The sequence below is a fragment of the Notolepis coatsorum genome, assembly GCF_963971535.1.
Source record: "Notolepis coatsorum genome assembly, chromosome: 3".
Lineage (NCBI taxonomy): Eukaryota > Metazoa > Chordata > Actinopteri > Aulopiformes > Paralepididae > Notolepis > Notolepis coatsorum.
Window position 1 is genome coordinate 49,768,592 of NC_140167.1, and position 27,464 is coordinate 49,796,055.

Consider the following 27,464-nt stretch of genomic DNA (forward strand, 5'->3'; position numbering starts at 1 on the left):
AGCTCTTTGGACAGTAACTTGAATCTCTATCCTGTACTACAGTGAAACATTTCTAATAATATGAAATTATTTTCTAGGTTCCTTCATTCTCTCTCCTGGTCAAAGAAGTCCCACATCTTAGATGGTTAACATTGTGTCTTAGTTATCGGGTACTTTATAAGAGGAAAAGATAGGAGCGGGTTTATTACTGTTCCGGTCAGCGTGTCATTTATCATGAAAGGGTGCCCTCTGTTGGTAACGTCTAGATATTGCATGTGTGCAGTGACCACAGTACAGCTAAACAAAGTGGCAGAACAAATTTCACAACAATTTAGTATAAATAATGGCTGTTTTATTTACACATTCTATGGCACACATTTGGTCCTTTTTTTATTTTACAAAATATGGAAACAAGCATTAATACATTATTTCAACAAAAATATCACGGTATTGCCTTAACATTATCTGACTAGGACTGGTGCCACCCAAACAAGTCTATACTTATTGTGCTAGAACTTAGATCGGTGCTCAATTGAGAAACGGATGCAAGGCCTCAGATAAAGTCCAGTGAATGGAGCGGCTGGCGCTGATTAGCATGATATCAAATCTCTCCTCTTGAATGATCAGAGTTCTCCAGTAGAAACATGATCCTGGGTGATTATCTCTATGGAAGCACCAGAGGGATACAGAGAACGAGGTAAAGGACTGACGATGGAGAGAGGGCAGGGTAAAAAGCTAAAGTCAAATGTCACAATAAAAGAAGAAAAAAAAACTCAAAGGAATGAAAGGGAGAAAGAAATTAAGACGTGTTTCAGTAGAATCCCCCCAGAGTCTCTCTCTAGGTGTTCTTGGATACGGCCGTCGTCATCAGGAAGGAGTCGCAGGAGTAGCGCAGACAGCGGTAGATCTCTTCCGCTCTGGAGCGACTCACACATCCTCCCTTCTGGATGGCCTCCACGGAGCTGCAGGGGGAGGGTGTGAGAGGAGAGGGATAATGAGGGATCGGCTATAAACAGGAGAGGACGAGGAGATGGAGACAGGCAAAATTGGTGTCTCAATTGAAATATCCCTAACCGAATCCATATTGCATCGGAATTGGAATCTAAATCAAATAGATTTGGGAAGTCAGTGGCCCAGTCCTAATTTTGATGTTAAAAGTCAAGGTGTTATGTTTCAAGCTACATGCTGAAGGAATGAGCAAATGGAACATAATCTATAAACTCACATTGAGGGCATCACACACAGACAGTGCCACATTCCCCAAGCTAACAGGAACTATCAAGGACGTGTCGTTATGATCACTTTGATAAGACACATAATACCGATAATAAATGTTCTGTTATGGCCAACAACTGACATATGATATGGTCTGTATATATAAAAGCAAATTTCCTCTGTGATCCAACATGATTTCCTCTGTTTGTACGACATGAAACACTGTAAAATGGAAAATTATCCATCTTTATTTCCTTTTCTGCCGTCTATTTCAATGTCGTGCAAGTGCCTAAACAAAACCTGCATGGTGAAAAAACAACACAAGAATGAACACAGCTAGACAAATCATTGACTGTTCAACATCTGCCCAGTTTTGTTCATCGGACAGATTGCTAAAATCACAATCAGCAGTCGATATACGTTTGCTGACATACATATCTGGCCAAATTGTGCAGCGCTTGGGGACCAACTCTAGTTGTAACGCCAGAACCTTGGTCAAGGGAACTGGCAGGATCTAGCATGCATGTATTTTGATAAACTCATGCAAACACGGGGAGAACCCAGGACCTTCTTGCTGTGAGACAACAGTGCTAACCACTGCATCACTGTTTACACAAATAATAATGTTGATTCTAAACTATGGTTCAACATATTTAAAAGAAAAATCAACAACACACATCTCATTTAGGAGAGGCAGACATATACACATATGTTTTAGCACTATAAGTTCTGGTTTCCCATTTTAGGATTCACTACTAAATGATGTTATCAATCCTGTTTTCAACCTTTCAAAAATATTGCCTGAGAATTGATGCACCCTGAACTCCTGAAAGGTAGATGTCAGAACCTGTAAATATCCACACAGCTGTTTCCCCCAAGGCTGTAAAATCAGATGCACTTTTATTTTCCGGTGTCGCTTCCCTTCCAGAGACGTTCCTTTACCTGTTGACGAGGTGGGCCACGGACCTGAAGCTGTGGGTCATGTTGAGGGCGTGGACGTAGCCAACACTGGGCAGGGTCATGTAGAACTGCAGCGCCTGCTGCCTGTGCTGCCCTTTGACCTCCACGGGCACGGCGATGCCCTGGCCTTTCCGTTGCTCCAGCCGGGCCAGGTCTGCCAGCAGGGCGGCGCTCTCCTCTGGGCCGTCGCTCCACAGCAGGCGCACCCCTGCGTGCACCAGCGCCGTCACCGTGCTGTCGTAGTAACGTGTCCTCTGGAATGGCCGCGACGTCTCGCCTAGGAGAGCGTGATGAGTACAGGCCTGTTACATCTGGCATGTCTACTTCTCTACTAGTTGCTATGTTGGAAGAGGCCACATAGATGCTATGTGCACTTAAACACCAAAATACTTTTTATAATAAAACACAAGATACTTGTGCCCTAATGATAAGGATAAACGCTCAATGACGAAACCCAATGGCCGTCACAACCCAGCATGTAGATAGATAGGCAGTGAGAGCCAGCATATCATCAGGGTTATCAAGTGGGCACCTCCCTTCACTGGTGTTTCGTCAAGTTAGGCCCACAGTCCACACGCCAAACCTCCCTATGTTATCCTATGTCAAAAATATAATTCCTACAATATTACACATGAAACAGCAACAGAGAAGAAAAGGAATACTCTTACCCTTTGTTTACTTTGGCCCCCAGCTGACATTATTTATCCTCAACCAAATCCACTGACTGCCTTTCAATGTTTCTTCTGACATCTCATTTACCGCTTTTTGCAAACTCCGCCCACTAATCCCCAACTCTCCCAATAATGATAAATCCTCTGCATCCTACTTCCACCAGACAAACCCTAGCATTCCATCCTCGCTTCTGCTGCCAAGTCTGCATATCTAAGCTTTTCCCTTTCATATGCCTCCTCCACTGAATCCTCTCAAGGCACGGTCAATTCTATAAAATAAGATATATATAAAATGTATCAACAGCGAATGTGATTAATTGGTATCACATGTTATTAAAAACCAGGAGTGGTAATACCAAACCTTCGCCACATTTTAGAGCAGCATGTGTAGCACTCTACCACTGCACAGAAATCAAATAGCAGGTGATTATAAATACATGATAACCGTGGCCAATGAGCTGTGGCACAGTGCAATACTGTGTAGGCTGGTAAAGATATGCCTCCTAAAATGTCTAAACGGAAGTACAGGAAGTACAGGCTCCAGGCTTTCCGGTTTCGACAAAACAATTATATAAACGTGTGAAGTGCACAATATTTCCTCGTTTAAGCCACTGCAACACCTTTGCCTGAATAATTTACTACATGACGAGACGTTCTAGCGTGTTTGCTGACAGGATTCGGGAAAAGTTTGGTCCGTTCAGAGGCAGCTTCCAGGGGAAGTACATACACCGGAAATTCTACCCCATGGCATAGACACTTTCGGCAGTAGTTCTTTACCAGGCTTTATCTCACGGAGATAAAACTGGGAACGAGGTTACATACTCTGTGACAAAAGACGTCATGAGAACCCCATGGATTGCGATTAGATTTTCTTATCTCACAGACTATTTACTTGTCTTTTGTGTAGTGAAAAAGCACGGCGGTTTGTTCATCCAGATTAATGATTATTCAACATGGACCTTATTCCTGGAACATTAACAGAGCATTCTATAAAAGAGGCTGCGACACACAGGGCTTTGAAGAGGATCGTTTGGAACATCATATCCATTCTGCTCTTACCCCTGACACTACCTAGTCATTACAATACCCTCTATTGGTAAATGTAAAGCATGATACATATTCAAAGGCACCATATTTCACAGGTTGTACTAGGGCTGGGCGATTAATCGAGTTTCAGTTCCAATTACGATCATGAAGACGAGATAAAACGATTATTGTGCCGCATGCCATCTTGCTCTCATTTTGTCTTGTGTTGTAAATGCAGCGCAGCCTTCCTTCATAGCGGTGCGCTCAGCCCCCCCCCCCCCCCCTAAGCCCAAACAGTAGTTTCAGCTTGTGTTATTTTGAAACATCTTTGGTAACTTGTAGAAGATCACAGAAAGGCAGCCTTTGGTGAAGAAGAAAGGCATGATGATCTCAGATCAATGAGTAATCATGTTTAATAATCGTGATTTCAATATCAATTAATAATTGATAATTGTGAACTCTGACTCCATTGCCTACACCCTAGGCTCTGTTACCCATACTGTACAACTTTGAACTCTGTTGCCTATATTCAATTTATACCTACCTACTTTCACTGCCCTACATTGTAACCATAATATTCTTAACTACCTACCTCATACTGGGGCGGCTACGTGGCGTAGTGGGCAAGGCGCTAGCCACAAATGCGGAGACGCTGGGCTCGCATGTTCGAGCCCAGCGCTCCACATTGCTTTCAGTTTAGCTGGTCGTCCGTACTAATACACATTGGCCGTATTAGGGGGTGGGAAACTGATTGGTGGGGATCGGGCGTTGTGGACAGCGACTCCTACAGGTCGGTTGGTGCGCCTGCGCAGTAGAATCAGGAAGTGTCGGGGGCAGCGTGAGCCTCCCACGCGTTACTCCTCGCCACTGAGAGATCGAGCTGCGCAGGTGAAAAGATGCGACTGCTGTTACCTCAAGTACCGGAGGGGACTTGTGCTATGTATGACTTAGTCCACATTGCAGCCGGCTTGTGGGAGGCAAGAAACAGCGTTCGTGACAGGGGAGGGTTGAATTGGATGATACGAAATTGGGATGGGAGAAAATATAGAAAAATGGGAGAAAAAGTGGATAAAAAAAAAAAAACTACCTACCTCATACTATAGTCTACCCATATAACTTTGTATGATAGTACTGTATATACATTTATCTATTTACAGCATATATATATATATATATATATATATATATATATACATATATTAAGGCTGTCAATCTATTAAAATATTTAATCTGATTAATCGCATGATTGTCCATAGTTAATCGTGATTAATCGCAAATTAATCGCATATTTTTTATCTGTTCTATTTTATTAATATTACAACTCTGTACATAAATCTGATTAGCACAACACTCAGTAGTACTAATTTATATTATGTTATACCCAGTTTAATCACCTGTACATTGTATATTGCACTCTGGTTGGATGCCAAACACTTATTTTCATTGTACTGTACTTGTGCTGTATGATGACAATACATTTGAATCTAATCTAAAAGGTTTGGTCAAAATATTTAATTCAAATAAAATAAACACTGCATTTCTTAAAGACTGTATGAATAAATGAATACATGTATAAGTCAATAATTAATTTGGCTCGCTGACCTGGCTTAACACGGTCCTTCTCTGCTATCAAACAGACACGCTCAAACAGGGCCTGCATGCCGTTCACCCTCTCAGCCAGCCGCTTCCGGTTCTGCATCGCGGCCAAATCCGATTGGCTCAGCCTCTCCACCGCCATGCGGTTGCTGATGACGAAGTGGGGTCCGTCCAGCGAGCAGACGTGGGCGGTGACGGCGTGGCGATGACGCAGGCAGGTCACGACCTCTGACCCGGCACTGATACAGCGACTGTCCACTAAGACGGAAACGGGCCCAGAGCGGGTGGGGGATCCGCCTAGGGACGGAGCCTGACCGACGGCCTTCTGAGGCTGCTGTACTGTGGCGGAGGATGAGGAAGAGGAGGATGGTGCCTGGAGAACAAAGAAAACACACTAGAATGTGGATAGTGTGACTTATACATTTACATTTGCATGTAATGCCTACGCATACATGCAGCAAGAACAGAGAGACTCAGACTCCGCTTCTTCCCCCAGGCCATCAGAACACTGATCCCTCCACACACAGGCACACATACACACACACACTACAGTTCACTTTAAACACATAGTATAACTGTATATTGTATAGGATATTGTATAGTAGTGTACATAGGACCCATTACCTTTTAATTCGTAAGCTTAGAATTGTATTGTATTTTTTTTTATCTACTTTTTCTCCCCCTTTTTTCCATATTTTTCTCCCATCCCAATTTAGTCGTTATGCCAATTCCCTTCCTGGTCGTTGCACGCTTCTGCCCCCTACTGTCGCTCTGGGGAGGGAGAAGACTACCACATGTCTTCCTCCGATTACATGTGGAGTCAGCCAGCCGCTTCTTTTCACCTGACAGCGAGGACTCTCACCGGGGGAGTGTAACGCGTGGGAGGATCACACTATCTCCCCCAGTTCCCTTCCCTGCTCTGCAGGCGCCCCGACCGACCAGTAGGAGTTGCTGTTTACAACGACCAGCGGCTGTTTACAAGGACCATACCCCACCGGCTTCCCACCTGCTAACACTGCCAATTGTGTTAGTATGGACGACCGACCAAGCCGTAGGTACCGCTGACAGCTTGATTCGATCCCAGAGTCTCTGTGGTGGTAGGCAGGCGCTTAGTCCGCTGCGCTACCCAGCCGCCCAGAATTGTATTGTATCTTAGTACTTTTTATCTATTTAATTTTATTCTATTTGATTATCTATTCAATTTTATTCTATTATTATTTGTATTTTTTGCACAATCAAGGCGGGCATGGCCACCTTCATTTCACTATATGTCTTGTGTATGTATGTGACGAATAAACCTATTGAATCTTGATATTTAGTCTTGACAAGTTATCCAAAGCGACTTACAAGTTCTGTACAACAAGTCAGCAGGAAGGGTACAACTCTTTCAGCTGAGAAACAATGTTCATCAAACAGTGTTGAAACTTGGGTCAGTGTTGAGTGCATAGTAGTAGAGAAATATTACTATAGTAGGTAGTTATATAGGCAAGGAAGATTATTTTGTGGAAAAGTGCATGCTAGTAAAAGATATTGATTGAAGAAGTTCGTTCCACTATTGTGGAGCAAGAACCAAGAATAGCTGGCTTCTCTTCGATGACCCCCCAGAGCTCGGATAGGAATCCAACTATAATCCAACTTCTCCCCTCTGGTAGGCACTACAATTAGAGCCAGACTGATTAACTCTTTGCCCGCCAAACCCGAGAAAAGTCGGGTTTTGTCGCCAACGGTTGAGCGCCAAACCCGAATTTTCTCAGGTTTTTATCCTTTGATCTTTTTCCTTTGATCCCTGTTCTAAACACTTGGCCGGAGCTCCCTGGGTCTCCCTGGCACATCTGCCTACGTTAAAATTGCAATGACGATAGAATCCTGCCAGGTGGCAGTATCGCCTACCCTTTGAACTGGGATAGTTTAGTGTGGGGCCACTTTTTTTTTGGCAATAACTCCTCCCCCTCAGAGGGAATCAGGACAGAGCGATTGCTCAGAGATTTTATCGCCTCAAACCTATTTCCCGTATACACGAGTATACACATATACACAAGTAATCGCGATCGCGATGGGATCACTGGGATTATTCTTTTTGGAGTACCTTCTGGCTAAGGTAAGGTCTATTTTTTTTTTTTTATCCACTTTTTCTCCAATTTTTCTATATATTTTCTCCCATCCCAATTTCGTATCATGCAATTCAACCCTCCCCTGTCACGGACGCTGTTTCTTGCCTCCCACAAGCCGTCTGCAATGTGGACTAAGTCATACATAGCACAAGTCCCCTCCGGTACTTGAGGTAACAGCAGTCGCATCTTTTCACCTGCGCAGCTCGATCCCTCAGTGGCGAGGAGTAACGCGTGGGAGGCTCACGCTGCCCCCGACACTTCCTGATTCTACTGCGCAGGCGCACCAACCGACCTGTAGGAGTCGCTGTCCACAACGCCAGATCCCCACCCATCAGTTTCCCACCCCCTAATACGGCCAATGTGTATTAGTATGGACGACCAGCTAAACTGAAAGCAAATGTGGAGCGCTGGGCTCGAACTGACGAGCCCAGCGTCTCCAGCATTTTGTGGCGAGCGCCTTGCCCACTACGCCACGTAGCCGCCCTAGGTAAGGTCTATTCTATGTCTATTTTACCGAACCTAAAACGTGTTTTGTACCGATCACAGTGTCGTATTTTACCGGACCTAAAACATGCTTTTGGTAACGATCGCAATTTCGAGTTAAAACAACCCCCATGATGATTTTGTGAAGATATGTACATGGTATATACCTTTGATTTGGAAGTATTTGGAGTTTCAGGCGAGCAACCCGAACGATTTGGGCATAATGCATATAACACGTCATATCTCGCGATTTATGAAAAAAGACTGGATTATTTTGGAAAGGGGCGATGTTTAGCATGGAATAGCGCACAAACTACAGTATGTAGAAATTAACTTGTTAGTCAGTGTTGCACTATGAACAATGCCTGTCAAATGAGCCATACTATTGTCTACATAGCTATAATACAGAACACACGATGGGTCCGCAAACATTGCTAAAATGGTCAATAACGCTGGCGCCATTGAGTAAAGATGGGTAAAGAGCGTGGCGGTCAATGAGTTAATAGGCCAATATGTGCAGATATTAAAACTTTTTTTAAAGAACATAATGCAGAGAAAAATGCTTGGGGTAATTTAGAGATTATGTCATCAGAGTTTGCCCAGCAGAGCATGCTACAACTCCATTGTTTACATATAACTCAGTCATAATACTCTCAGCAGCACTGTCTGCATGAATCTTATAGCTAGCTTAATAGATATGTGGTTTAAAGTTAGTAGAGAGGAGATCAGACGTTTTGCCAGTGACCTCACTCATTACGTTCTTATTTTTCTATACCTACCTATTACCTAAATATAAAGATAAATGAATCATTAGTGAAGATTAAGCTATTTAGAATAGAATATAGAATAGAACATGCAAACTAGTTTGGTTTCAGCTCAAATATAATTGAATTCTGTCTCACACCTTTTATATTATTATTATTATTATTATTATTATTATTATTATTATTATTATTATTATTATTATTATTATTATTATTATTATTATTATTATATACTATTTATATATATGAAGAATATCGGCCGATATATCGATATCGGAATATTTTACTCCCCAATATCTGTATCGGCCCTGGCCCTAAAAATCCAGTATGGGTTGGGCTCTAGCTACAATACACTGTAGACCAAAACCACCAGATACATGCACCTGTCTTATCTGTTGTCGCTACCTGTGGTGGTTTCCAGGAGGTTAAAAGGGACTCAGACTCCTCAAAGTCCAACTGGTCTGACAGAAGAGCCTGATTCTGGAACCTTTGGCGACACCTGCAGGACAGAGCAAATAATGCAAATAATTAACTAGTATGTGGCTGTGTGTGGCTGTGGCTGTGTGCGTGTGCGTGTGTGTGTGTGTGTGAGTGTGTGAGATTGTCAGCATCATTACCTCTCCTCTTGCTGCTCCTCATTAGCTGGCCCCTTTTTCACCCTGCTCAGCGCGGAGACCTTGGTTGCTATGGTGGAAACAGAAGAGAGGCTCTGCAGCTGCGGAGGCTTGCTGGGCCTCACGTCCTGCTGTACCACCGCTGGCCTGGAGGGGGCACCAATACCCCTTTCGGTTCTCGGCCTCTTCCCTCTATCTCCCTCTTCTGTCTCCTCCTCACTGGAGTCCTCCATTCGGATGATGCGGGAGCACTTGGTTTTAACCCTGGCATCAGGCTGGGGCCCTGCCTGCTCTGTCCGGGGTCCGGCCCCAGCTTTTGCCCTGGCTCGATGGATGAAAGCTCTGCGTCTTGTGGCGTACTGCTTCCTCCCGTCCAAGTACGAGTCCTCGGGGATGATGGCGAATGTGCCTTCACTAATATCACCACCTTCCTCTTCACTGCTCCCCAGCTCCTCTGCATCACTGCCCACCACGAAGCTGTCCTCTGCATATGTCTCATCCATCTCAGGCACCTGAGGTCAAACGTTAGGATCAGGGTCAGGGAGAAAAGTTGGAGCTTGGGTCCTTTACTAAATAGACATGATGTTTTTGTCCACTGTCAGATTAAGGTTATTACTTTACTGAAGATACACACATCCAAACATGTAAATACCAGGTGATAAAAAACAAAAACAAAAAAAAACATGAAGATAGAGTCCACACACTGTAGACTACGCTAGACTAAGTTACCTTGGCAATTATTTTATATATTTTTTTATTATTATTACTACAGAAGTACTCATCAGGGACCAAATTCACAGAAACCACAGAAACCACTCTTCCTATAAGGAGCTCTGCAATACATATTTAAATGTGTCAATGAGACCAGGGCATGTAGCACGGTTATTACTTAAAGGAAAACTCCAACATTTTGGGAAATTAGCTTATTTAACATCTTCCCTGGAGTTAGACAAGAAGATACATACCTTTTTTGTCTCTGTGCGTGCATTTAGCTTTGGGAACAGTCGCTCCGTTAGCGTAGCTTAGCTTCATCACTGGAAGTGGGGGAGGACAGTAGCCTGACGTTCCCTTACAGTGTATACAGTCACCAAATACACTCCAAATACAACTCCAAAACGTTCATGTAAACATGTTGTGACCTGTGTGACCATGCGGCACGGTGTAGTGGTCAAACACTGTCGCCTCACAGCAAGAAGGTCCAGGGTTCGATTCCCGCTTGGGACCAGGTGGGGTATTTCCCAGGCCTTTCTGTGTGGAGTTTGCATGTTCTCCCCGTGCTCGCAAGGGTTTCCTCCTCGATAAGATAAACCCAATGGAAAAACATGCACAACAACAAGATCGCTAACGCTGTGGCGTCCTTGACGAAGACGGACAGGAGCACTTGGATTGGTCCCCTGGCGCGGCTCACGTTGTGCCTGTCTGCTCCCGGCTGCCCTTGGGGGGGAAGGACGATGGGATGGGTTAATCGCAGAGACGAATAGCATTCATGCATCTGCATGTGTGCCGATTGATGACCTCTGAGCAGGTCCTAAATTATTATTTATTATTATTCACCACGTGGAGAAATAAAAAATAATTGAATTAGACAATTACGTTTTATAAGCAAATATCTTTGTTTGTCCCGAAGTATTCATCATCCTTTGAGGATTCTTCTCTTTCAAAGTCGGACATGATTAGCAGCAGTCAAGTAAGTATGTCACTAAGCATTGGTAAACACTGGCCGACTGCCTCCCTCTAGCAGGTAGCACTGAAATCACTGCGCCCAGAGGAGTGGTTAGGCAAAAAATAGTTCTGAGTATATTTGCTTATAAAACGTAATCGTCTAATTCAATAATTTTTTATTTCTCCATGTGGTGAATACACAGGTCACAACATGTTTACATGAACGTTTTGGAGTTGTATTTGGAGTGTATTTGGTGACTGTATACACTGTAAGGGAACGTCAGGCTACTGTCCTCCCCCACTTCCAGTGATGAAGCTAAGCTACGCTAACGGAGCGACTGTTCCCAAAGCTAAATGCACGCACAGAGACAAAAAAGGTATGTATCTTCTTGTCTAACTCCAGGGAAGATGTTAAATAAGCTAATTTCCCAAAACGTTGGAGTTTTCCTTTAATGTCAATTGTAAAAATAGAGTGCCATGCCATGGGAAGATTACAATAAAGACTAAAACACACTTTAAAGTAGTAATCTTAAAATTGTTCATATAAAATACATATCTATTTTACCACTCTTTATCGACAATTGATATAACACAATAGTGATTCAACCTATACACAGCTCATGAATGATATAACACAATAGTGATTCAACCTATACACAGCTCATGGGTGATTCAACCTATACACAGCTCATGAATGATATAACACAATAGTGATTCAACCTATACACAGCTCATGAGTGATTCAACCTATACACAGCTCATGAGTGATTCAACCTATACACAGCTCATGAATGATATAACACAATAGTGATTCAACCTATACACAGCTCATGAGTGATTCAACCTATACACAGCTCATGAATGCTTTTTACATTTGCCGTTATCGGCTGTTTTGTCTGGTAGGACGTTACCGGGAAAAGCATCTGCCACACAGGAAGTGATGTGTAAATGAATAGAAGACTAACTCAGTAGCATGCATTGTACAGTTTTTTCCTCCCCTTCGGATGTATATATTTATATATATATATCTCTTTTTCTTACACAGTACTGTATATTTGTATGTCTTGTATGTCATAAATGTCTTTATGAATTGAAAATGGAGGACCCTGATGTAAACAAGCCGAAAGTATTTTTCTGGTCTGCATCCTCTTAGTAGTTGTTTGTATTGAGCCGTATTGTATTGTACCCATTCTGCAATCTGTTAATAAAGTTTTCAATCAATCAATCAATCAATCAATCAATCAATCAATCAATCAATCAATCAATCATTCAAGATGGAAAGCAAGTCAATACAGTGCAAAAACACAACAACAACAATGACTTGTTGCTTATCACCAATAGATTTGGTCTTTTGGTCATTCAAACAGAAATGAGGATCGTGCGGACTACCATAATTTTACAAGTGTTTTTCTGTTCTAGCGCCTGGCATTTGCTTGTTCTGATGCGTGCGCTTTGGTTCTGTACAGTACCTGTGAGAAGATGTCCATGTTGTGATGCTGTTTGTAGACCATTTTGAACCTGCCAGCCACCGCAGGGCTTCTCACTGACTTCATGTACACACCCCTCATCTCAGAGTCTGGCAGGGAGAGGGACAAACAAAGTGCAGACGAGTTGTGTGACGAGGGAAAGGATCGCTACGCTGTTCCACTACAAAAGTTATATCAACTGCTACATTAGTCAATTCCTTTAAAGTCCGGGTAAAGCAAATTCAGAGATTTGTTTCTAAACACATTATTATTATTATTATTATAAATGTTAGAAAAGTAATTTTTTTGGCCTGAAATCATGGCTTGATGTCACACTGGAGCCATCCTTAGTATCCCCTCCACTAACACCATATCAAGACTAGAGTGTATTAGCATGGTTCTCCTCGAGTTGATAAGTAGCTCAAAAGTGTAGCAAAGCAAAAGCAATGCTAATTGTTTCATGTATGTGATGGAAAATGCTAAAACAATTAGCACCGTACTCCAGGACGTATAGTTAAATAAAAACACAATCTAGTTTGCTAGTTCGTTTTCTAACCAAGTAGGGTCTGTTTGATAGATTTGGTAGTATATAGCAACATGTTTTAGTTATTGCATGGGGAAATAAAATGGCACTGAAAGGCAGTGTCTACCAAGGCTAAATTTCATTTGAAAAATATATGAATTTGAAAATATCATGGGTACGACCCATAATAATAGCAATTACAATGCTTGTTCATCTTAAGCAGGTTATGCCTGCTTTGATGTGGCAATAATATGTACATTCTATAATGAATATTCTAATTTAAATTGGATTTGCCTCATTTCAGCGTATTCATAGTCGATTGGTATTCTTAGGGACAACTGACAGCTAGTGTCCATACCATAACATAATTCTGTGCAAAATGAAAGAAACATTTTCAGCAACACTTTTGTTCTTTAGAAAATGTGTACCGGTAATTTCTGTCAAGTGCACTAGCATAAATCAGCCTTAACTCATTCAGCGCCATCGCTTAATGAGCCAGGGGGCGTTAGAACGCCATCGCTTTAATCAATGGGGAGACTGCGAGATTTGCGAGTGCTTAAAATATATCTTATATTATAGCTATGGGTCTAATACACCCGTCGATTGTCAGTGAGTTGCTTCCAGTCAACATGCATAAAACAGATTGTTTTTTCATCCGTACATTTCCGTTTTATACCGTTTTGAATATGAGTATAGTTTTGGTGATTCTTAGTAATCCCAGGAAAAGACGCGATAATAGCCCTTTAGTGGAATACACTAAAATACACATTGTAATTTTTCGCCTGATTATCGAATCTTCCTGAAATCAACGCTAGATTATCATTATTATCCTTTTTCGTGCATACATGAAATGGCCCTCGTAGCGCGGCACTCCCCACCTGCACTCAACGGTAAACAGCCACATACACACACACAGACAGCTTCGATCGGGGTAGAAAGAAATCAACGCAAGATTTTATATATAGAGTCCTTACCTGGTCTCTGATGTAATGAAAAAGAAATAATCCAATTATCTGATCGCCATTCCAAATACTGCTCGTGGAGGTCCGTCCCACATTGCCCGGCATTGCATATGAAGGGGGGGGGGGGCAGCATCGCAGATGTAACGTTGTAAACGCTAGTCCTGCCGGAGTATTTAAACCCCACCCGCACGGCTCAGCTCGTCCCATAAAATAAACTACACCATTTCTAATGGAGTGCAATACCGGCTGGAAGGAGTAGGCGAATGAGTTAACTAAATGGTAAATAGTGCATTTATATAGCGCTTTTATCCAAATCGCTTTACAATCTTTTGTTCGTCACATTTGACCCATTCACTCACACATTCACAAACCGACAGCAGAGGCAACCACGCAAGTTGCCAACCTGCTCATCGGGATGATAATCAACTCTTCCTCTCCTTCCCTCCCTCAGATATCCACGTCCAACCCTCAGCTCAGAACTAGGCAAAATCTGCATATGGCTCGCTGATAACAAACTATCATTACACATGGGCAAAACAGAGTCCATTCTCTTCGGTTCAAATAACAAACTCAGCAAGACCGACGGCTTCTCAGTTACAGTGGGTGACAATATTGTCACAAGGAAAGAAGATATTACCTACCTGGGTTCCATCCTAGAGGCAAATCTTTCCTGTGACAAAATGGCATCCAATGTAATAAAAAAAGTCAACCAACGAACTCGATTCTTGTACCGGATCTCCTCACTGGTAAACAAGAATACCCTGAAGACTCTAGCAGGAGCACTCATTCAAGGGTACTACGACTATGCTTGCACCTCATGGTACCAAAGCACCTCAAAGGCGCTAAAAACAAAATTACAAACATCTCAAAACAAACTGGTCAGACTACTGCTTGACCTTACTCCTAGAACCCACCTCACCCCTGCCCACTTTGACAACCTAGGATGGCTTAGAGTAGACGACAGAGTACAGCAACTTGCAATGGGCCTGGTCTACAAGATACACTACACGACCAAGGTACCCATGTACATGACAAAATACTTCCCAAAGGTCAGTGAATACCACGATCACAACACCAGAGGGAGCTCCACAAATCATGTTAAACCCAGATTCGGCTCAAACAAGGGACTAAACACGTTTCGCAATTATGCCACATCAATGTGGAACGCCCTACCCAAAGCTGTAAAGGAATGTGAATCACTACCCACTTTCAAAAACACTCTCAAAAAACACCTAAGGGAGACTGCAACCCGAAACTGGCCCCTGTAAATGTCCGAACACAACCCCCTCCAATGTACAGTAAATTACCAAGTATGGTCTTGTCAATAATCCAATGTACAGTGTTGTTTGTACAGTTGTACAGTGTCCCCCACCCACCCCTCCTACCCAACCCCCCCCCCCCCCTACCCAACCCCCCCCCCCCCCCCACTCCTAACGAACCCCCCCCCCCCCCCCACTCCTAACGAACCCCCCCCCCCCCCCCCCCCCCCACCCAACTCCAATGTACAGTCCCCCCCCACCCCCACCTACCCAATCCAATGTACAGTTTCCACGCCTAATGTACATACTCTTTTCTTTCTGGACTCTTTTTGTATCACAAACAGTACTGTAATTGCAAATCTGGTATGTCATAAATGTATAGATGGAGCAGTACTGTCTATCTGTATGTCATGTATGTCATATATGTTACGATGAATTGAAAATGGGGGACCCTGATGTAAACAAGACGAAAGTCTTTCTCTGGTCTGCATCCCCTTAACAATTGTATGTATTGAGCTGTACTGTACTGTACCCATTCTGCAATCTGTTAATAAAGTTTTCATTCATTCATTCATTCATTCTGAGCGGATCTCGGCCTGTCTGTCCGACATCTCCGCCTGGATGACGACCAACCACCTCCACCTGCCAGCCAAATCCTCCCCCCTGACCGACCTTTCCATCACAGTCGAGAATGCAGCTGTGACTGCGTCCCCAACCGCCAAGAACCTTGGTATTGTCCTCGACGACCAGTTGAACTTCTCCGCTCACATCGCAGCAACAACCAGAACCTACAGATTCCTCCTGAGCAACGTCAGAAGGATCCGCCCCTTCCTGACAAAAGAAGCCACCCAACTCCTCGTCCAAGCAACAGTTAACTCCCGCCTCGACTACTGCAACGCACTGCTTGCTGGCCTCCCGGCCACTGCCACCAAGCATCTTCAACTCATTCAGAACGCAGCGGCCCGCCTGATCTCAAACCTACCGAAGTCAGCCCATGTCACCCCACTTATTAGGGACCTGCACTGGCTCCCCATTGCCGCACGAATCAGCTTCAAGGCCCCCGACCTGGCATACTGTGCAGCAAAGGGAACCGCCCCCGCCTACCTCCGGTCAATGGTCTCTAACTACACACCCTACGTTCTGCATCTTCTGGCCGTCTCAGACCCACTCCTATCAGAGCTCAGGGAGGGTCATCAAGGAGAAGCCGCCTTTTCTCAGTCCTTGCCCCACAATGGTGGAACGAACGTCAACTAAAGACACAATTCTCCAGTCAATACCAGAAAAAAAATTTAAAAAATAAAAATCTAACCCTAACTAACCTTACTGTCATGCACATGTCCTAATATACTAACCTACACTGTAGCACTCAACACATTGATTAACATTGTTACTCAGCTGATAGAGTTGTGCCCTTCCTGATGACTTGTCGTACAGAACTTGTAAGTCGCTTTGGATAAAAGCGTCAGCTAAATGACTAAATGTAAATGTTGCTCAAGGATACTTTGACACACTGACTGGGAGGAGCGGGAATCGAACCGGGAATCAAACCAGGAACTGTTCGATTACCAGACGACTGCTCTACCTCCTGAGCCACTGTCGCCCGTAAAAGGGGAGTGCTGTTACCATTGAGTCCCTGGGAGAGGTGTGTGTTGTTCACCACGAATCCTTCAAGGGACTGGTCCTGGTCCTCCCCGTCCTCTTCATCAGAGGACACCTCCTCCCCCTCCGACAGCTCCGCCTCCTCGTCCAGGAAGTGACGTCCTCCTCGGCGCGCAACGCGCTGACAAAGAGGGACGGCAGAAAATGTCAACAAATACCAAAGGTGTCCACGCAAACGACAGGTGTTTATAAAAGAAACAAATAAAAACTGACATTTTCATGTGAGCAAAGACATTGTCAACCTTTAGTAAATGTTTAATCTGTCCGCCAAGTGTAGCGGAAGGTATTTCTGTGGGTATTTATGTCATTTCATTAATGGTCTGCATCTGGAATGTGAGGCAGGCAGTCTGCAACATTTCAAGTTCAAGTGAATCATAATGAAAAAAAACAATAAACTAAGATAAGACGGCGTCTATCCATAGGATTCCATTACATCATCGACACAAACATTTTGGTAGACAAACAGGTGATTGTAATCAAATAACAGATGATACTCATTCAGTGACAACTGTGGCCAATTAGCTCTGTTTATAGTATTGTGCCACCATATAGATAGGAAAAGGCATATCATGAGAACACTTAAGAAGATGTATTTTCCTTCACAGTGTACAGTGAGAGCAGTGAGATTTAAAGCGCTGTATTCCACAGGGGATTCAAGCCCCAGACAGACCTTGGCTTTGCCTCTGTTGTCAGGCTGCCTCACAGCTGCTGCTGCTGCTCTGGGCTGGCGGGTGGAAACAGACTCATTCTGGAAGTCATCATCAGACACAGTCTCAATCTCCATCTCATCAGACTGGAAAACAGTTAGGAAGACAAATCAGACACAGAGTACTCTATACTCATGTTGATATATGATCAGGGATATCCCAGGACTGTGGGAAATAATATTGATCAATCAATCCCTCAGTTGAGTTTGATTTATATAGCATTTATATTTATATGTTGTTCAGTTGCAATGCAATGCGCCACACATTCAAAATCTTTATAATAAACGCAAGATACTTGTGCCCTAATGATAAGGATACACGCTCAATGAAGAAACCCAATGGCTGTCACAACCCAGCGTGCAGATAGATGGGCAGCAAGAGCCAAAAAAAGATATTACATAATATTCACACGCCGAACCTCATTATGTTATCCTATGTCAAAGATACAATTCCTACATTATTACACATGAAACAGCAACAACAGAGAAGAATACTATTACCCTTTGTTTACTTTGGCCCCAGCTGACATTATTTCTTCTCAACCAAATCCACTGACTGCCTTTCAATGTTTCTTTTGACATCTCATTTACCGCTTTTCGCAAACTCCGCCCACGAATCCCAATAATGATAAAGTTGATCATGCTATAAATCCTCTGCATCCTGCAACCGGACAAACCCTAGCTTTCCATCCTCGCTGTTCAGTTTCTGCTGCCAAGTCTGCATATCTCAGCTTTTCCCTTTCATACTTGACATAATTCAACAGAAATGACTAAATCTGTAATAATTCACAATATCATCATGTAAAATATACAAAAGTATATTAAAGTATATAAAAATATTAGTGGTGGGACTCAATAATTTTTTTTGATACTTTATAGTTAATTAATCGAAATTAATCACATTTGAATCGCATATCAATATTTGATGCGAAAAGCAACGTTTTTCAATTCAAATGGATTTTGGTATACGTGTGAATCAATGAATATACATTATACATACGTTTAAGCAGCAAAATCCTGTATTAGCTACTACACAGACCAATGACATTTTTAACAAAGTGCAGCAATTTTAGGAATAATATATACCGTATATAGCGCAAAGAACCTTTTGTAAACTCAAGCATTTTCGAAGTAAAAGTAAAACGCAGTACTTTCAAGTACATTCCAGAACAGTTGACCATTGAAAAAAAAGTACTCTTGATTGATCTGAATTTCTCTTATTTTTTCACTATTCTGTATGAACAAACCAGACTAAGAAAAAAAGTTATTTGCGATTTATTATAATTTATACTTATAGCACATGCATGAGTCTGGTCTCCTTTGAAAGGTAACATTCTTAGGGCCCGTGTCGACCGGGGACGTTTTATGAGTTGTCAGCTCCTTTCTGTCATTCATTTCTATGCTACAGACGCGACAGGCGCACTCCTTTTCCCAGCGCCGCGCCTCGCGTTTTAGCGCTCTCGGCGGCAGGGTTTTTGGGCGGAGCACTCCCAGCGCATAAAGTTGAAACTAGTTCAACTTTTGGAGAGGAGCGCGCTCAGCAAGGTAACTTTTTTCGACGGACCAATCAACATCGAGCAAGTGACGGAGCTGCGGCAGTCGCGAGACTCAGGAAAACGCTCTGAGCTTTTTTTTTTTGCTTTTCAAAGCGGTCCGTCTTGAAAAAAACTTCCCCTATGGACATAAGCCCTTACACAATAAAGAAAAATCATCATGCGATTAAATGCATACATTTTTTTAAACTTTTAATTCTTTCTGTAGTTAATTAATCGCAATTAATGCAATAAAGTCCCAGCCCTAAAAAATATATAAAAGATTAAAAGTGTTAAAGGGTAGGTTTAGAATATTCTAGAATATTCCTAGTCAGTCGGTCATGAGTCAGTCAGTCCTTTCTCAGCACAACCCATGCTGTTCTTCAAACTGGATTCCCCCCGCAGCTCTGGTTAGTTAGCCACATAATGAATGCAAAGTCACGCTCCTGGGCCACGCTCCGGTCTGTACAAGCCCTGGAATACACTGAAACCTACTACCACAGTGCACACCCAAAGTACGTCTCAGTGTTTATTCCAGGGCCTGCACAAAGTGTACTGAAAAGGGGCTTAACGGGTCCAACACTCTGAACCTACCCTTGAAGTTAAATATCTTGTGATGGTGATCAGTATATTGAATTAAGAGAATCTTACTATATTCAGAGCTGCAGCATGTTTCCTGTTCGCTACTAGAGGAGAGTCAGCATCACTGGGGATCTTGGACTAGAAGAGGAGCAAAACATAACAACCGTGAAGACTTGACCTGGTCTTATGCAAACGTGCCATGCCTGTGAGCCGCCACTAGGCACAGAGTGGCTAATTGTGAGTGAATGAGTGTGTTTAATAATAATAATAATAACTTCGTTTTATATAGCGCCTTTCAGAGGACCCAAGGTCGCTTTACAGTGACATTGCTGGTCTATGAGGGGCTTTGCATAAAAAAAACCATACTGTGTGTGTGTGTGTGTGTGTGTGTGTGTGTGTGTGTGTGTGTGTGTGTGTACAAAACCTGCTACCTTCTTCTGTGTTTATTACCAGTATTTGTTTATGATGAGTTTATGCATAAGATATGACGTCAGAGACTGAGCCAAAACCCTGTCAACAAAGCACGCCTTCAAACAAGGACATATGACTGAAAGGACACCATATCGCAGATCTAAGCCAGTTGCCATGCCGACTGCAGGCACCTCCTAGGAGATGATGTTTAAAGGCTTTAATGGAAAGTCTGTATTGGATACCTTGTTTGGAGATGCTGTGCTGTAGTGATGAAATCACCATGACATTTATACCTGTTTTCCAGAAGGGTAACAATTAGGGATGCTCGATATTGGCTTTTTTACCGATACCGATATTCCGATATTGTCCAACTCTTAATTTCCGATACCGATATCAACCGATATCATATATATATATAACAAATATTGTTATTGTTTTTTATTTTTTTTAAACCGATACCGATATTTTCCGATATCACATTTTACTGCCGATATCGGCCAATAATATCGGTCGGCCGATAATATCGGACATCCCTAGTAACAATCAATTGTATAAACACACCGTCCTCAATGAATCCTTGTGTCCTTGAATCTAGAAAGCTACCTAAAAACGTATTGTCTCACTGTGTTGTTTACATGTAGAATTTTGTTTAGAATACATAATACACACAAGTATCTTGCTATTTTATTTGTGATGACACAAGATTATTATTCTACTTTTTTCAAATGATTGTTCAGAGTAATTTCTTATTGCACAGTACAGCTGTATTATCTTTGTATAAAACACCCAGAACATCACTTAGAATGCACTTGGTGTGGTTACATGAGAGACAGTGTCAAAGGGACTGACTCACCAATTCTGGAGAGGATAGGGGGTTGTTGGCCTTGGCCTGCTGTCTTCTTTTATGGACCACAACGTCCTCCTCCTCACTGTCACTGTCACTGACCCCTGTGGAGAAGATGGCTATGAACACAGAAAAAGAGAGGGAGGCACTCGATTCAAATCTAAATGGGAAGAAAGAAAACTTGAGAAAAGTTATTTCATATCGAGTCCCGACTTCCCGAGTAAACTAACCTGGAGGAGAAGGGGGGGCCGACGGAGACACAGGGTCCCGACACAGTCTTTCCTCCGCGCCGACTGTCCCGGCGCTGGATGTGACCCCTGCCTGGGCCTCAGTGGTACGATCCACCTGTTGCTTCCTGTTCGAGAACAAAACGGAGGGGGAGGGCCTATAGGGATTGGACAAGAGCGTCCGCCGAACACACACTGATGTGATCGGTGACGGGAGAGCCCCGCCCTTAGAGGTCGAAGGTGGGGTCAGAACAGGAGTGATACTCTGCGACCTGTGCTCTGGATGCGCTAGTGGCGTCGGTTCTCTGGACAACATGCTGTGTCTATGAAAGCTATTCAGGGTGGGTGTGGACGACCCGGGGACCGTTTGTCGAGACACAAAGACGGCCCCTTGTTCCGGATTTTCAGGCCCAGGAGGAGTGGCCCTGGACGGGGCAGGAACAGCCTCCACTTCCCCTTCTTCCTCCGAGTCCTCCAGGGAGTAGCCCAGGTCAAAGTTGACAGAGAAGAGGTCATGGGAACAGTCAAATAACTCTGGGTTCTGCTGCATTGTGGGAGATGTACTATCATTGTCTGTCACATTTCTGTCCGTTTCATTTTTACTTGCTACTATGTGTGTCTCTGGTATGTCTCCATCTGTTGCTATTGTGCTTTTTTCTTTCATCCCGGCCAGAAAAGGTGTTGTGTTGATTGTAGTGTTAGGTGTGTGTCTGGTGTTGTGCAAGGTGTGAGGTGCTGTGTTACATGTTGTGTTGTTTGTGGTGTTAGGTGTGTGTCTGGTGTTGTGCAAGGTGTGAGGTGCTGTGTTACATGTTGTGTTGATTGTGGTGTTAGGTGTGTGTCTGGTGTTGTGCAAGGTGTGAGGTGCTGTGTTACATGTTGTGTTGATTGTGGTGTTAGGTGTGTGTCTGGTGTTGTGCAAGGTGTGAGGTGCTGTGTTACATGTTGTGTTGTTTGTGGTGTTAGGTGTGTGTCTGGTGTTGTGCAATGTGTGAGGTGCTGTGTTACATGTTGTGTTGTTTGTGGTGTTAGGTGTGTGTCTGGTGTTGTGCAAGGTGTGAGGTGCCGTGTTACATGTTGTGTTGTTTGTGGTGTTAGGTGTGTGTCTGGTGTTGTGCAAGGTGTGAGGTGCTGTGTTACATGTTGTGTTGTTTGTGGTGTTAGGTGTGTGTCTGGTGTTGTGCAAGGTGTGAGGTGCTGTGTTACATGTTGTGTTGTTTGTGGTGTTAGGTGTGTGTCTTAAGCGATTTGTGTTACCTATCTCTGTTGCGATAGGCGTGTGAGTAGAGCCAAGAGTTTGTGCGGCAGTGCTTGGCGTGCATCTTGTACTCTCTGTGATCTGCTCAGTGCCGGGTGATGTACTGGGTGTGACACAGTCCTCGGGTGTTGGAATGTCTGGGATGGACATCTGAAGGAAGGCCTCGTCGTCCCCAAACAGATCCATGCTCTGGTCCAACCTGGACCTGCACTGCAGCTGCTGCACTGGAGGCTGAGGAGGATGAAACCGGTTTGGACCAGGAAAGTCCACCAAGTCTGGCGTTTCCTCATTCATAACATCATCCCTACCGCCTCTCGTATTTTCCATATCCTTGTTCTCCCCAGTGCCGCGATTCAGCAGCAATTCCTTTACGTTTTCATTGCCTATCAATCCAGTGTCCTCGTTGGGGCCGCCGTCCTCAATGTCATCATTATCACCATCGACTTTACCCCCAAACACCTCATCCCAGCTCGGGCTGGTGGCGGCTACTCTGCCCCCGTCTTCCAGAGGTTCAGGGAACGGTGGCGAGCGGGGAGACAGTTGCTGGTGCGGATGTTTAGGTGAAACTATTTCATCATCCTCTTGATCCGTCGCTCCTGCATCTAGAACAGCGTTAGGGGAAGCATCACCATCTGCGTCATCATCATCATCAACATCCAGGGCAAAGTTGACCTGGAAGGGCTGGTGATGACCGTGGTTCTCCTGTGCCGGTTCAGGAGAGGGAGGAAGCAATGCAGCAGCAGTAGTGTTGGTTGGTTCATGGTCGTATGGTGAGATCTCCATGTCGGAGGGCAGCAGTGGTGGAGACCTGGAGAGGAGCTCTGCCACGTTGGCCCGGAGGACCTTCAGACTCGCAGCTCTTTGCTTCTCTGAGAAGAGTCTGGAGGATGGAGAGGATGCAACAACAGGGTCCCATCTGGGCAGGTAAAACATGGCCTGAAGCTCAAGGTCTTCCCCTACGCTCAGTTCGTTGCCGTCGATTTTAGTGACCAACCGGGACATGTGGTCTAGTGGATCTCTATCCGATGTTTTCATGTTATCCTCAGCTGGGGATTGGATCTCTGGGCTGTCAATCTCATCTGTAATCATGATACAGTCAGCGTTCATGTCAGCGATCGCATGGTCCTTGTTGGGCATGTCAGTGATGTCATCGACAGATGCCTCAGTGCCATGTTCTACAGGAAGCCCCATCATGGTCCATGGTGAGATTAACCCCTTCCCTCCGGTACTCTCTCCCTCCCTCTCTCCTTCCTCATCGATAAAGTCCAGGTCAGACACACAGGGGCGAGGAGGTCTGGGTTTGTTATTGGTGGTTTTGGTGCAGATCTTTGCAGCCACCTGTCTTTTCCCCTTAGTGGTCCTGTCCGTCTGTCCGTCCACAGCGAGGCCAACTACGTCAGCTTTGTGGAGGTGAGGAAGCAGCTCTCGTTCATAGCTGCAGTCTCCCTAGAACACACACACATGCGCACACACACACACAGAATGGTCATTGTAACTGAGGGGTACAATTCCCTGACTGTATTGTTAGATATGATACTTACTACCACTACCTCTTGTACTTTAGACTCTGGCCACCCAGTACTAGGTATAAATAATTATGATAAACACTCCCACCTGATGAAACGGATCCAACACAAATGTACCAAGTCGAAAGTCTGCGTTTAATAATAATACATAGCAAAAGGTATGTACAACGATCACTTAATTACATTTATGATTTGAAATAGTATGCACTTTTATGGCAAATGAGTATTCGTAGGTAGATCAATATCGAATGTCCAATCTCTGATTGCGCAGGAAGCAAATATACAACCTGGAATATTTAGGGAACAATAGCAATGATACTTGAATGATTATATAGCTGGATACACTAGGGGAAGGTTCCGACTGCTTGTAGGACAGCTGGAGGGGGGGGTAGAGTCTGGCTGTATCCCGTCTGGCCGAGGGTATCCTGGGAGAGCCCACAGTCGTGCGACCCGGTGCCCAGCGATCCTCGATCCACAGATGAAAGCAGTTGGACTCTCTGTGGCCGGCGTCCTCCGGTCCACGATGGAGAGACGTGAGGCGACCTCGTCGTGTAGAGCGTCTTCTCACCTGTCGTCCTCTCCGGGGGGGGTATTTCCAGCACACCGCAGTGTTGGCCTTTATCCATAGAATAATCAAAGTACTCAAAGCATAATCCAAGCCGGGGAAGGCTAGCCGTCGTCGGTAGAATAATCCAATATACAGGTCCACTCGCTCTTTGGCCTGGAGCTCCTCGGGTGCAGCTTCACGTGGGGTCAACCACCCTGGATAAGCGTCCAGCTGATGCCCGAAACGATGGGGGTGCTGATTACTATAGAACTCTTACCGCACGAGGCACTACATATGAATAGACTATTATTAGCGTAATAGAATACGTCCAACTCGACGATATAGTGCCAAATATGACTATTCAAATATTAATATACACAATGTCTCAATGCCGATACTGGGCCGAATTGGCCTTACTGCCCACACGTGGTTCGCGGGGAGGCTTTTGCGTCTGTCACTCTGTTGGAGGGTAAGGAACTGGACTAAAAGAAAGCTCTACTTTAATAGCGCAGTATATATACGCGCTATGAACAAATAGTACCATTAGTGGTGCGGTTGACATATTCCTACGCGGAACTAGGACTTGTCCATACATGTTGAGCGGTACGATTGAACCTGGTCTGAGGGGTATGGCGACCTGGCACCAAGGTCTCGTCCAATGGTAGAATGGAGACTATTATGGGATGTTCAGTAGACTAGAAGGGATATTCAATGCATATTGTACAAGGAATATACAAGGGATATCAGGGGATATACAAATACAATTAAATATATATATATAAATAAATATATATATTCGGTTTAATCTGATCCTTCAGAACAGCCGCCCCCTAATTGGTCCCAACCCAATTAGTTAAGCAGAGACAGATTAACCGCACTGTCTACCACTCAAGGGTTCGCTGTAAGGGTCAGTCAACTCACAAAGTCATAGGGTCATGGTCATCATCGATTGTGTCTGGGAGTCGGGGCAGTTCTATGAGCCTCGCCACAGGACGGGTGTAAATGCGCCCCTGGACGAGTACTTCAGCTGCTCGGACCTTGCCATCGGCACCGGTGATCACTTTGCTTACGCGGCCAGCCGGCCACATAGCTCTGGGTAGTGACTGGTCAATAATCATGACGACTGTTCCTTCCGTCAAATTGTCTCTCTCTTTTACCCACTTCTGGCGGGTCTGTAGAGACGGTAGGTAGTGCAGTAGGAAACTGCTCCAAAACTTGTCGGCTAATACTTGGCTGTACCTCCACATTCGTCGGCCGTTCGCTTCTTCAGGCCGGTACATTGTCTGGGGTAACGCGGGATCTAGCCGCCCCATCAGGAGGGTGTTGGGGGTGACTGGGTCGACATCTGCTACATCACTGGAGACGTAACCGAGGGGCTTTGAGTTCAATACTCCCTCAATCTCCGTGAGGACTGTCATTAGGACTTCTTCCGCCACAGTCTGGGCCCCAAGTACTGCGTACAGGGCTGTCTTTATAGAACGTACTTCTCGTTCCCAAGTTCCACCGAAGTGGGGTGCGTTTGGGGGGTTGAATTGGAAGTCAATCTGGGCTGGAGCGAGGTGGGTCTTAAGTTCTGGGCCCATAGCTTGGAAGCTCTCCCTCAGCTCTCTTTCTCCGCCTTTGAAGTTTGTCCCGTGATCGGACAATAATGTAGACGGTTTTCCTTTCCGTGATGTGAATCTTCGGAAGGCCATAAGGAATGAGTCTGCGCTCATGGTCGGAAGGAGCCCGATATGTATCGCTCTGGTGGTCATGCATTTGAATACAATACCCCACCGCTTCTCGGTGCCTCTTCCTTTCTTTATGTGCAGCGGGCCAAAACAGTCCATGCCTGTTGAGTGGAATGGCTTGTCGCCGAGTCGGAGGCGACATGGAGGTAGGTCAGCCATCCGTGGTATGCTGGGCTGCGCGCGCCACTTTCGGCAGTCTAGACAGGTTCGCTGGAAGCGTCGCACCGCCTCTCTTCCTTGAAGTATCCAGTAACGACGTCTGATTTCCGCGAAGACTCTCTCTGCTCCTGCGTGGTGTACATCCTCGTCGTATTTCTTTATAATCAGCTCTGTGACCTTGTGTCGGCTGTTCAATACGATCGGGTACTTAATGTCATCCGGTAAATTGGGGGCTCTCCGCAGGCGACCACCCACTCTGATGAGGGTATGTGTGTCACTCTCGGGGGCCAGATGAATCAATCTGCTGTCTGATGGGACGGGCTTTCCTCCCTGTAGACAGTCTAGTTCATCGGGGAACGAGTCTCTCTGGGCTCGTTGCAGTAGAAGCAGTTCTGCTTCCTCGTAGTCAGCTGCTGACATATCAGCGGGGGACTTAATCTCTGGGTGGTGCCGCAGGAATGTCCGTTGCTGCGCACTCTCTATGGTAATGCAATCGTCTATGTTGGGGTCTGCGGAGACAACAGTGCTCAATCCACAGAACATGGGTTTCTTATTCTCAGCCTCCTCGTCACTTGCTTCCCTCGGGGTGGGCGTGGGCCAATCTCCTTCCGGGAGCTTGAGGAATTCTGGTCCGTCACTGTAGATGTTATGACGGGTTAAGTCATCTAGGGACATTCCCCGGGTGATGACGTCAGCTGGGTTGTGTTTTGTATCAACATAGCGCCAGTTTGCTTCTCCGGTTAACTCTCCGGTTAACTCTTGAATCTCAGTGACTCTGACTCCCACGAAGACTTTGTATTTGCATGAATCCGATTTGATCCAGGCGAGTACTGTCGTGGAATCTGACCACAGGATTGTTCTATGCACCGGAATGGTGAGCTCACGTTGGATGAGCGTGGCTAGATGCGCTCCTGCGAGGGCTGCGCAGAGCTCTAGACGTGGGATAGACTGTTGCTTGCGTGGGGCTATTCTCGAGCGGGCGAGGATGAATG

At 44.7% G+C, this 27,464-nt stretch overlaps 1 protein-coding gene across 1 annotated transcript in view; it reads right to left on the reverse strand.

Moving 5' to 3' along the window:
• Positions 1–356: 356 nt before the first annotated feature.
• Positions 357–27,464, reverse strand: part of fancm (FA complementation group M) — a 122,156-nt gene continuing 95,048 nt past the window's right edge. Inside the window, exons 14-25 of the mRNA XM_084311196.1 lie at positions 22,582–23,956; positions 21,256–22,185; positions 21,035–21,144; positions 19,840–19,908; positions 17,621–17,743; positions 16,915–17,071; positions 12,551–12,657; positions 9,423–9,931; positions 9,211–9,304; positions 5,454–5,820; positions 2,137–2,431; positions 357–941 (exon numbers count right to left, since the gene is read on the reverse strand). Of these exons, the coding sequence (XP_084167322.1) occupies positions 818–941; positions 2,137–2,431; positions 5,454–5,820; positions 9,211–9,304; positions 9,423–9,931; positions 12,551–12,657; positions 16,915–17,071; positions 17,621–17,743; positions 19,840–19,908; positions 21,035–21,144; positions 21,256–22,185; positions 22,582–23,956 (4,260 nt within the window). The 3' untranslated portion in view covers positions 357–817. The remainder of the gene's footprint in view (positions 942–2,136; positions 2,432–5,453; positions 5,821–9,210; positions 9,305–9,422; positions 9,932–12,550; positions 12,658–16,914; positions 17,072–17,620; positions 17,744–19,839; positions 19,909–21,034; positions 21,145–21,255; positions 22,186–22,581; positions 23,957–27,464) is intronic.